Source organism: Trichomycterus rosablanca, chromosome 23, assembly GCF_030014385.1.
Source record: "Trichomycterus rosablanca isolate fTriRos1 chromosome 23, fTriRos1.hap1, whole genome shotgun sequence".
Classification (NCBI taxonomy): domain Eukaryota; kingdom Metazoa; phylum Chordata; class Actinopteri; order Siluriformes; family Trichomycteridae; genus Trichomycterus; species Trichomycterus rosablanca.
The window spans coordinates 5,090,061-5,102,549 of NC_086010.1; the positions used below are offsets into that span (position 1 = coordinate 5,090,061).

The following is a 12,489-nucleotide window of genomic DNA, read 5'->3' on the forward strand; positions in this document are numbered from 1 at the left end:
CAACATTAGAGAACTATTCCAACATTCAGACTCATTTAGCACCTTAAATATATTTAACCTTCATTAAAACTACTGTTTACAGAAGAATCAAAGAGGCAGTTTAATTGTTAATGCTGTTGTAACTTTTACCTAAGTTTTTTTTTTTAAACATTTTTACTATAAAAATTTTTTTTGTATTTTTTATTAGCAGAACCTCTATATTTTTATTTAAATCTAAACAATGTGGACGTTTTTATGTATAGCAAGCTTTACATATGTGTGTAAGAAGTGTGAGTGGTTAGTATATTTAGCTCATAAAGAGTATTTTATTACAGCTCTGGTGTTTCTGACTGTTGGAGTGATTCTCTCTGTTTACTGGTACAATATATTACATTTACCTCTGGATTTATTATCAACTTTACCTTTCATTAAAAACAGCTTCAACAAGTCAGAGGCTTCAGCAACTAACAAGGTAAGTTATTGTATGTTTATTATTCTATTGTGGTTATTTTCAGACAGTAAGGGAGAGTGGGGCTGGTTGGTTTACTAAACAGTTATAGTCAAGTTAAAGTTTTGCTTTTACTGTTCTGTTACTGAATAATCTAACAAAAATGTAATGAATTTAGGTTATTTCTCAAGTTTATTGTGTATTTAAAAATGATCCATAAAGCAACCCCAAAACATCACTGAGGCTCCTCCATGTTTCACAGTAGTCATGATGTTCTATGTAAATAATCTGTCCAAAGCCCATATAGCACATTCTCCCAAAAGGAATGTGGTTTGTCAACATGCATTTTGGCTTCTACCATGAAGCCCAGTTTGTTGTACACACTGAGCGTGAAGATCCACTTGGATGTGTTTCGAAGTTTTTCTTGGTTCTTTAATAAGCATTTAAAAAATCTGTCTGTTCCATCTTGGGCCAATATTCCAATCTGTCTTAAACTTCTCAGTAATATTGACAACTTTGGAACATTGGAACATCAAGGTCTTGTAACATTACCTCGAGCATGCTTGACTATTATGCTTATAACCTGTTTTTATGTCATCCACTATGCTGTATTTACTGTGATACAGAGGCGTAAAACAGCAAGATGAGTAATTTCCTCTTTTTAAACTAAACTGGCACAAGTGATTATAAGGTTGAAAACGCCTGGAAGACTAATTAAATTAGAACAGTTTGCCTAAACTATCACCACAATGCAAGTCTTTCTTAGATATTTCAGATAGGACCAATAATTTGTCCAGTTTTGGAAAGAACTTAACTATTTTTACAACTTCTTGGTTTTGTTTCAATAAAAAGGAAATACAAACATGTATACATAATACAAATGTTTTAATTTGAAGACTTTTGGGGTACCAATATTTTTGCTCACATCTGTATCTTCCAGTTAATTCTAATGTTTCTTGTGCAAATAAATCAGTACTAATGAAATATTAATTTGGATAAAAAGTGGCTAAGCTGTTAACATGTATATAGTTTAATAGATATAATTAAGTAACTCCTAATTGCTCAAACAAATCTACATGTTAATACATTTTAGTAGTTTCCTACTATAAAATGTTGTGTAAAAATAAATGTAATTGTTATTTTTACAATTGTACCTTAATACAGGCAAGTTCACGGCGAAAGAGAATGGCAAAAAGAAAAGCACTGAACACTGATGGCACCTCAGACCACATTTCCTCTGCTGATCCAGAACCAGATATCATCATCGTGGGCGCTGGTGTGCTGGGCTCAGTCATGGCTGCTGTGTTGGCACGAGAAGGTCGCAGAGTTACTGTGGTGGAGAGGGATCTGCATGAGCCAGACAGAATTGTGGGGGAACTTTTACAGCCAGGTGGTTATCGGGCACTTAAAGAGCTGGGGCTGGAGGGTAAGAGAACTTTTTATGCATATGCACTGTTCTTTAAAAAGCACCAAAACAACAAGAAAATTTTCTTTTAATTTTAATAATCTCTATATCCTGGTCAAGACCGTGGTGGCCTGTAAAACCTTGTAAAATATGGCACAGCAGCATGTTTACCCCTGTTACATTAAACTCATAATAATAGTTTAATAGTTTGGGGACGAAAGACGCCAATTTATCCAGTTTTGCCGCACGTTTTCCATAGGTTATTTAGTATTTATTGACTAAAATGTACTGTACTGATCTTTTCCATGGTAATTTCCTTTAGATGCAGCAGAAGGCCTGGATGCCCATGTGATCTGTGGGTATGTAATTCACGACACAGAGAGCCATACAGATGTGGAGATCCCATACCCAAAGAACGAGTGTGGTGTTCAGAGTGGCCGAGCTTTTCACCACGGTCGCTTCATCATGGGTCTACGACGGGCTGCTCTCAGGGAACCCAAGTAAGCATAGCATGAACACAGTGTACAGATGTACAGAGTCTCTTTCACACATTTACATGGATTTCCTTAGTTTCTTAGTATTTGGTATGACCATATTTATAATATATAAACAATGACTGCTAATGTATTACCTTCAGATGAGTACTGAAGGCTTTTTAATGGAAAGGATCAGACTCAAGAAAATCAGAGCTTTTGTGCAAAGTTTTCTGTCCAAGTATTTCTGTTTTGTTTATAAATTGTATCTGATGTTCTTTTTTGCATGTGCAGTGTGACCTTTGTGGAGGGTACAGTGACCAGTCTGGAGGAGGAGGGGGATTGTGTGACGGGCGTTCAGTATCGTGAAAAGGACACTGGGAAAATCAAAGTAAGCGCACTGTTCTGATTGTGATTTAGGTTTTAATCATATCTAAAAGTACAAAAACATGAAAGTAATAGTGTTTATTATTTCATTACCCTTAAAGAACCAAGACTAAACCATCTATAAAGGCATGCCATTTTTAAATAGCATGGTCTGAAATGAAGGTTGTTACTCTTTCTCTTCTAAGATACCCAAGTGTGACTTGGGTGTGATTGACCTGGATAAAGCAGTTAGTAACAATAAATAAACACCTTTATTAGCAGATATGATTGGCTGTATTTAAGGTAGGGATGAGATACCTATAGCTTTGTGATTTATTGGCACCCTGTCCTGGCTATTCCAGGACACCACGACCCTGAGCAGGATAAAACCGTTGATGACAGTTAGAACCACTATCTTTATTCCTCAAACTATCGTTTCTCATTAGGTGATCCACGCTGCATTAACTGTAGTTGCTGATGGCTGTTTCTCCAAGTTTCGTAAAAGTCTTGTGTCTGGGAAGGTCAAGATCTCCTCCCATTTTGTTGGCTGCATAATGAAGGTAGGATGAAGCATCTAACAAATCTATCTCTAGTGGCAGAGGTTAAGTGCAGAAATGTTTAATGTATTTTGTGCTCTATCAGGATTGTCCCCAGTTTAAAGCAAACCACGCAGAGCTGGTCTTGGCCAACCCCAGTCCAATATTAATCTACCAGATCTCCTCCAATGAAACCAGAGTGTTGGTGGATATCAGGGGAGAAATGCCACGAGACCTGTCAGGGTACATGGTGGAGAAAATTCATCCTCAGCTTCCAAGTATGACTGGATTTTACTTAATGACTTCATCTCATGTTCATTTGGAGTATCAGGCTAAAATGTCTCATAGCTCATAACTTTTCCATGTAGAGCACTTACAGGAGCCGTTTATGGTCGCTCTGCAAAATGACCGGTTGAGGACAATGCCTGCCAGCTTCCTGCCACCTTCAGCAGTTAATAAACCTGGTAAGTACACTAAATTTGTTCTTATTAACTGCTTTCCTGATCAAGGTGGTGGTGCGAAAATAGGAACACACTCTGGAAAGTTATCGCAGGGCATCACACACTCACCTCATTACTCACACACAGAGACAATTAAGAGCAGCCAATTCACTTTTCTTTTTTTTTTTTCATATTTAGATGTCGCCACAGTGGATCATTCTGGTGCGCATACCTGATCTGGTACAGTTTTACACCGGATGCCCTTCCTGACACAACCCTCCTTATTTGGGACCGGCACTGAGATCACACTGACAAGTGACCTCACAATGGCTTTTGGATTGGATTTTATAATTTAACATCATGAAGCCAAATTAATTGTATATCATTACAGTAAGAAGACGTAACAGTTAAATAACAGTGTGATGGCTGTTTGTTGAAGTCTTGCACAGGAGTAATAGCACTTTTTACTTTTAAATGTCAATGAATCTGTTAATAAATTATTATTTTACTACATTGCGATGGATTGTGGTTCTATTCGGGGTGTATTACTGCTTTTCTGGGTAAAACTGGTCCCACCATGACCCTGACCAGGATGAAGCATGAAATGACTCAGGATTTACCTTTTGTTCCATGTATCTCCTTAAAAATCTATTAACTTAAAATCTAACTCTCGCAGGGGTCCTTTTACTGGGAGATGCCTACAACATGAGGCATCCTCTTACTGGAGGAGGAATGAGTGTGGTGCTCAACGATGTCCGGATCTGGAGATCACTGCTCAGAAACATTCCAGATCTGTATGATGATAACGCCATGCTTAAGGTACTGCGGGTTCCTCTCCGAACATAGAAACAGAGTCCTGTTTAATGAAAGGATTGTCCGTTTCCAATATGTATTATACTCACCTTTTGTATGTCTAAACCAAATTTGACACACAACTAATTTGAGCTTCTATTCATCAGGCTAAGAAGAAATTCTACTGGGAGCGCAAATCATCTCACTCATTTGTGGTGAATGTGCTGGCACAGGCTCTGTATGAGCTGTTTGCTGCAACAGATGGTAAGTCCACTTCACTGCTGAATAAACCAGTCTAATCTTTGTGTTCGGTTTAGTATTAAGAAATGATGATCTTTTATTTAGGCTGATTATCTCTTCAGATTGTAATCTATTTTGAAGAGACAGTGACATAATAATGGTATGATAAATTCTTTGGAGCTTGAATCTGACTGAAGGTCAGCCACCACCGTTTAGATCCGAGTTCTCTGTATTGCCGCCCTGTGCAGAGTGTATTCCAACTTTGCACCCAGTGCAATACAATTCCAGCAAATGAAGGTTAAGGGCCTTGCTCAGAAGCCCAACAGTGGCATCTTGGCAGTGGTGGGGCTTGAACCAGCACTCTTCTCATCACTATTCTAGTAGTTATGAGTGACTACAGCTTGTGAATTGTTTGTGTCCATAGCAATACATGGAACAGTGGTCTCTTACCAGGTTGAAAAATGGTATCTTATACTGAGAGAAAAAAAATGTCTCGATGGTCAAATATAGTCCAAGAATATGGGTGACTTTTTCCAGTCAAGCAAGCTGCCATGACATTTAGTTGCAACCTGTAATATTCATGTTTTTTGATTTTCAGAGATTACTTTATTTATTTATATTTAGTTTTGTGTTTATGTGAAGGTAATTTAATCTTAAGAGCGTTTCTTTATTCCTCTTTAAGATTCTGTTCACCAGTTAAGAAGTGCCTGCTTCCACTACTTCAAACTGGGTGGAGAATGTGTTAATGGACCAATAGGACTGCTCTCTGTGTAAGATGTTACATCCTACTTAAAATACACATCCTGTGAGCCAGATAAAACATTATTACACAAATATCACACACACAAAACTCACTGCACATTCTGTTCTCTCACCAGGTTAATGCCCAGGCCCATGACTCTGATCGGGCACTTTTTCGCCGTGGCTTTGTACGCCACCTACTTCACTTTCAAATCTGAGTCGTGGCTGATGAAACCGCGGGCCTTGGTGAACAGTGGATGTATTCTTTACCGTGCTTGTACCATCATGTTTCCCCTCATCTATTCAGAAATGAAATACCTTGTGTTCTAATCCACGATGATCTGAAGTTCATTTGCCTTAAGACTGTTACCACACCCGTGCTACACTGAGTAGATATTAAAAAGCAGCTCAATGTAAGGATCACCTTGATCACCTACTGAAGAGAAAAGAAAAACCCAACTAAAGGTGTTAACAAGCTGCCAGCGAAGCTTCAGTGCACCCTGGCATTGATTCTTTAACTCTCTGGAACTGAAGACATGAAACACAATTCTTCCAAAAGATCCTCCATGGTGGTGAAGAGCGCTGTCTGATCTTTTAAATCAATCAATCAGTAGAAAAAGTGAATCCCAACTATGCTGACAAAATGCCCCCCAAGGCACAATAGCAGCACTTTGTCCTCTCGCTGTAGGGGTATTCAGGCCTGTTTTTGTTATATGGAGTACACCACAAGTTCCAGTTTTCTGTGCCACAGTAATGAATAATATTTTACCGTTACTTAGATTTTGTTCCTCGTCCCATCTTGAACTTCTAAATGACAGATGAAGACAGAATCTGCACTCATTGTTTTTCCACTTAAGAGTTTTGCTTTAATTTATCACCATGCTGTACAAGAAATAATCCACCACAGTGCTGGAGAGCGCAGTGGCCTATCACGCAAGCAACCACCACTGTGATCCGGGTTTGAATCTCATCGTTGCTACTGGCCGGCCAGACATCTACACAGCCACGATTGGCCATGTCAGAGAAGGAAGGATGGCCGAAGCTCTGCGATGGATGGGTGCTCTGTCCACCTTGTTCCTGCCTTGTGCCCAGTGTTTCCCGATGATACTAGACCAGCCACGACATCTACCAGGATAAACCGGTTGATGAAATGGAAATGAAATGCAAATAAAACAAAGACTACACAAACAAAGAAACGATAAATGAGTCCAAAGCAACTATGCAGCTGATGAACAATTAATTAATAGCAGTAAGTAGAAGCCGATCTGTTGATGCTCACTTATTGTTTGACCATTCAGAACTGAAATGAATCTCCAGTGCTTACTCTTTCCTGGCATTGCTGACCATCCCAAAGTCATTATTCCTAACTTCAGTCCGTCTGAGAGCTTGATACCTGCTCAGGTCCCGCCACATGCCCGACGGTCTGGCCGTCTCCACTGGAGGCATGACCTGCCAAGGAAAATAGGGCCAAGGTGTAGTGCTCAGGTACGCCTGCATCCTCTCGAAACTCATCCAAGGTCGTGCGCTGACCTGATAGTGAGAAGAAAAGGACCACAGGTTCTGAAGCAGCTGTAACTCATGGAGAGATGAAGCAGACACGGAGGTCAGGAGGTTTTCCAGTCCTAGAGCACGAGGTCCAGAGCTGTTCTTCGGGGAACACATCAGGCAGTGCTTTCTTTCACACGTTCTCATCTCTCACTACTGTTAATAAACAAGTTAATTAATCTGCTTAATGAGTAAAAATAAACGCAGTTTAAACACCAGAGGGCAGCAACACTCAGGCTCTGTATTATTTTTAAATAAGGCATATTATGTTTTGAAAAACAAATCATGCCAAAGCTTGTTGTCATGGTTACGACAGTTCATAAGCTGGTAATGTAACTTCAGTAGTAGCCCACAACATACAATTATGTTTAATGGTCAACTTTGCTGGAGCTGATATTGATTTTAAACAGCTTTTTTAATCCAATTTTCATATCTTCAATTGTTTTATAATTGCAAAACATTTGTACAACATTCTTAAGACTCGTGTTGAAATTCCACTCGTTTCTACTCGTCGTTCATGTGATTTAGTATACAAGCTTGTTAGCTAGCCAGGCTGTAAACTAAGCTGTGATTTCAAGTTCACAATAAATGACAAGCTGGTAGTGTGGGTGTCACATAGAAACCTGAGAGTCCCGAGGTTCGTGGTTTAATCCTTGATCTGAGAAGTTTTGCATGTTTTCTCTGTACCCGTGTTGGTTTCCACTGTAATCTCTGTTTTTATAGAAGGTAAATTGGCTCCTCTCAATCATTTTTGAGTGTGAGGAAGAGAATGTGTAAGTCACCCAACGATGAACTGGTGCAGGATGTCCAGGGTGAAGTTTTACCCTGTGCCCAGGGTGGCCCAGGATCACTACAACTCTGACCAGAAATAATGCAGTTAGTAAAAATAAATAAACAAAAGAGAACCAGTACTGGTACACCTAGCTGAAATACTTTTTGGTAGCTTTGTATGGCGTATTTAATTTCATTGTCATGTTTTACCACTCGTTATCCTGGTCAGGGTTCAAACTTAACCGGAATCACTCGGTGCAATGCTGTTACACACCCCAGACAGGGCACTAATCCATCGTAGGGCCTCAGCCCGCCCAACTGACCAATAGCACCGCATGGCATTTGTACCTTGGATCCCAGTGGTAGTTGGCTAGCACAATGACTATAAACTATTGAGGGAACAATCAGGGCTGTAATGAAAATGAAATATTTACTGATGGTTAATTGTTGCACACAATTTTGATAATTTTTTTTAAAAGTAAAAACAAGTTTGCACATTTTCTACAAGAACTTTCAAATCTTAACTGGTTGGAACTCTTAGACAGTCTAAGACACAGTTAGACATTTGGAAGCTTTGTGCTTGCACTCCACAAACATCGTTTATTTTAAGCAGCTGAGGAGCTGAAAATAAACTGATGCCTACAAAGCAAAAAAAAGCTTTAAAAGAATGTAGAACCACTTTGTGTTTACAGTTTACACGTACACATCCCAAATGTTATTAAAAACAACAATCATTTGAGTATTTCAGGTTACAATAATTTTATTTATAGGTAATTTATTTTTACATCACTATTACATAGTATTTCAGTGAATTATCTAGATTATCTGCTCACGCTGGACCTGATTTGACTCGACAAGAACAAGCCCGTCCATGTGGAAAGAATAAAGAGGAACAGATCTGGCGATTATGTGCTATTCCTCATCCTCCTCAGTCCTGTGAACAAGGAATCTCTACAAATCGACAAGGACAGCATCGCGAAGGGACACGTGAGAGGAAAAGTCTACACCACAGTGACGTTTTCCTTCTCCATCCGACCTTTCTTTCATATAAACATCTTCATAAACATCTGTATCATCTCTAAACACACAAAGAAAAAAATAGACTGTACAGCTACTGCTAATGAAGCCTAAAGAATCTGGCTTTAAACTAGATTAAAGTGCTAGAAGCAACCCACCAATCCACACTGTATATATAATTATTATAGACCTCTACATATTCCCATATATAGAGGAACAAATCTACTCATTTAACATTCATTTACAGGGTCATTTAACTGTACATTATATTGGTAACAGCTGAGAAATCAGCACGGAAATTATCACTGTCACACAACAGCAATATATCATAATATATATATATATATATAGAATTTGTTATATAGAATTATATACATAAATATATATAATTGTCATTATATTTATGAAAAACGATTAAACCACATCGCCGGCTTTTCAAATGACACCCTGAAAAGCATTTTTTTTTTCTTTCGAGACGTAAAAGCTTTTAAAAGTTTGCTTGAAAGAGCGACGGGACAAAACAGCCCATCTGGATTACTGAGGTTAACAAGAACAGTAATTTGCATATTCCACAAAAAATCTATTGCGACACATTACTGTCTACGAACAGTACACACGACCCTCCACACACGGACGAAGCCGAACTCACACACACACACGCCCACTGAACAGAACGCTACAACAATGGGATTTTTTCTCCCCCTGGATTAGGGGAGGTGTGCTTTGACTTGGTGAATCTATGACAGTGAACGACAGAAAGACTACAAATTCACAACACTTAAATAATTCGCTTTAGAACCCAGATGTACACTGGCTGTTTCGACTCTCTGCACGTATTACCTAAATCACCATTGTTACCTCTCAGGAATGTGTTTGTAGTCACTCCACTTTTCATCATCCGGCATTGCATTAGAATCATCCACACTTTAACTGAAGGTGGATCACAGCCCCTGGTTCGGGTCTGAAGCATTTCTGTCTCGTCCCAAACCTTCGCAAGCGTCTTTACACTGTGAGTAAAGAATGCTTTGATGATCCTCATATTCATATTCAAACACTTCCTTATGATTGTCACGGTGCGTCACGGTGCTTTTTGTTTGCTCGCTGAAACACCCTGTACCAGTAAGTTTGGAACGAAGCACATTCGGCACAATGAGAGAGAGGGGAGGGAAGCTGTGTATTAAACCTTTGAGAGACATATGACGAGGGCAGAGAGGTTATGCTTCTTCTTAACAGGCTTCCTGGGAGCCAAAATGATGCGCATTAAGGTTTGGGACACTGCCAGCACAGGGACATCCGGTCGGCTTTCTCTTTCTGTTCATCTGCAGCCACCGCTCTCGTTCTCTCAACCTCGCTGACACAGAGCAGCCTACTCGAACGACCAGATCTCGATGTCCTGCACGTAAAAGTCCTCCTTCATGGAGAGCATGGGATTCCCAAAGGTTTTACACGAGTGACTCCTGCCGTGGTACAGATCTCCATCCAGCCACAGACCAAATTCACCACTGGAGAACAAATAAAAGGCATGAAAACTAGGGTTTGTGGCAGAATTGTTCAGTCTTTTCTTGTTTTATATATATACAGGTCCTTCTCAAAAAATTAGCATATTGTGATAAAGTTCATTATTTTCCATAATGTAATGATAAAAATTAAACTTTCATATATTTTAGATTCATTGCACACCAACTGAAATATTTCAGGTCTTTTATTGTTTTAATACTGATGATTTTGGCATACAGCTCATGAAAACCCAAAATTCCTATCTCAAAAAATTAGCATATCATGAAAAGGTTCTCTAAACGAGCTATTAACCTAATCATCTGAATCAACGAATTAACTCTAAACACCTGCAAAAGATTCCTGAGGCTTTTAAAAACTCCCAGCCTGGTTCATTACTCAAAACTGCAATCATGGGTAAGACTGCCGACCTGACTGCTGTCCAGAAGGCCATCATTGACACCCTCAAGCAAGAGGGTAAGACACAGAAAGAAATTTCTGAACGAATAGGCTGTTCCCAGAGTGCTGTATCAAGGCACCTCAGTGGGAAGTCTGTGGGAAGGAAAAAGTGTGGCAGAAAACGCTGCACAACGAGAAGAGGTGACCGGACCCTGAGGAAGATTGTGGAGAAGGGCCGATTCCAGACCTTGGGGGACCTGCGGAAGCAGTGGACTGAGTCTGGGGTAGAAACATCCAGAGCCACCGTGCACAGGCGTGTGCAGGAAATGGGCTACAGGTGCCGCATTCCCCAGGTCAAGCCACTTTTGAACCAGAAACAGCGGCAGAAGCGCCTGACCTGGGCTACAGAGAAGCAGCACTGGACTGTTGCTCAGTGGTCCAAAGTACTGTTTTCGGAAATCAAGGTGCCAGAGTCTGGAGGAAGACTGGGGAGAAGGAAATGCCAAAATGCCTGAAGTCCAGTGTCAAGTACCCACAGTCAGTGATGGTCTGGGGTGCCATGTCAGCTGCTGGTGTTGGTCCACTGTGTTTTATCAAGGGCAGGGTCAATGCAGCTAGCTATCAGGAGATTTTGGAGCACTTCATGCTTCCATCTGCTGAAAAGCTTTATGGAGATGAAGATTTCATTTTTCAGCACGACCTGGCACCTGCTCACAGTGCCAAAACCACTGGTGAATGGTTTACTGACCATGGTATTACTGTGCTCAATTGGCCTGCCAACTCTCCTGACCTGAACCCCATAGAGAATCTGTGGGATATTGTGAAGAGAAAGTTGAGAGACACAAGACCCAACACTCTGGATGAGCTTAAGGCCGCTATCGAAGCATCCTGGGCCTCCATAACACCTCAGCAGTGCCACAGGCTGATTGCCTCCATGCCACGCCGCATTGAAGCAGTCATTTCTGCAAAAGGATTCCCGACCAAGTATTGAGTGCATAACTGAACATAATTATTTGAAGGTTGACTTTTTTTGTATTAAAAACACTTTTCTTTTATTGGTCGGATGAAATATGCTAATTTTTTGAGATAGGAATTTTGGGTTTTCATGAGCTGTATGCCAAAATCATCAGTATTAAAACAATAAAACACCTGAAATATATGAAAGTTTAATTTTTATCATTACATTATGGAAAATAATGAACTTTATCACAATATGCTAATTTTTTAAGAAGGACCTGTATATATATATATATATATATATATATATATATATATATATATATATATATATATATATATATATATATATATATATATATATATATATACATACACATATACACACACAGGGGTTGGACAAAATAACTGAAACACCTGGTTTTAGACCACAATAATTTATTAGTATGGTGTAGGGCCTCCTTTTGCGGCCAATACAGCGTCAATTGGTCTTGGAAATGACATATACAAGTCCTGCACAGTGGTCAGAGGGATTTTAAGCCATTCTTCTTGCAGGATAGTGGCCAGGTCACTACGTGATGCTGGTGGAGGAAAACGTTTCCTGACTCGCTTCTCCAAAACACCCCAAAGTGGCTCAATAATATTTAGATCTGGTGACTGTGCAGGCCATGGGAGATGTTCAACTTCACTTTCATGTTCATCAAACCAATCTTTCACCAGTCTTGCTGTGTGTATTGGTGCATTGTCATCCTGATACACGGCACCGCCATTGGATGCACATGGTCCTCCAGAATGGTTCGGTAGTCCTTGGCAGTGACGCGCCCATCTAGCACAAGTATTGGGCCAAGGGAATGCCATGATATGGCAGCCCAAACCATCACTGATC

General features: G+C 39.9%; 2 protein-coding genes across 5 annotated transcripts in view; one reads left to right on the forward strand and one right to left on the reverse strand.

Moving 5' to 3' along the window:
* Positions 1–220: 220 nt before the first annotated feature.
* On the forward strand, positions 221–7,183 carry sqlea (squalene epoxidase a). The gene is made up of 11 exons (XM_062985187.1): positions 221–451; positions 1,592–1,853; positions 2,155–2,332; positions 2,600–2,696; positions 3,118–3,231; positions 3,314–3,485; positions 3,576–3,671; positions 4,324–4,466; positions 4,607–4,703; positions 5,362–5,449; positions 5,558–7,183. Exons 1-11 carry the CDS (start codon positions 221–223, stop codon positions 5,748–5,750), a joined length of 1,671 nt encoding a protein of 556 aa, XP_062841257.1. The 3' UTR covers positions 5,751–7,183.
* A 1,295-nt stretch (positions 7,184–8,478) lies between these two features.
* The window catches only part of oxr1a (oxidation resistance 1a), a 143,874-nt gene continuing 139,863 nt past the window's right edge, over positions 8,479–12,489 (reverse strand). For all 4 annotated transcript variants that reach the window (XM_062985922.1, XM_062985921.1, XM_062985919.1 and 1 more), the window contains one exon: positions 8,479–10,255. In XM_062985922.1, coding sequence (XP_062841992.1) covers positions 10,120–10,255 — 136 coding nt within the window. In that variant the 3' untranslated portion in view covers positions 8,479–10,119. The remainder of the gene's footprint in view (positions 10,256–12,489) is intronic.

Coding starts and splice junctions, on each gene's coding strand:
- sqlea (XM_062985187.1), top strand. CDS start 221: ATGTGGACGTTTTTATGTATAGCAAGCTTTACATATGTGTGTAAGAAG. Junction 452..1,591: donor AGGCTTCAGCAACTAACAAG/GTAAGTTATTGT, acceptor ACCTTAATACAG/GCAAGTTCACGGCGAAAGAG. Junction 3,486..3,575: donor AATTCATCCTCAGCTTCCAA/GTATGACTGGAT, acceptor TTTTCCATGTAG/AGCACTTACAGGAGCCGTTT.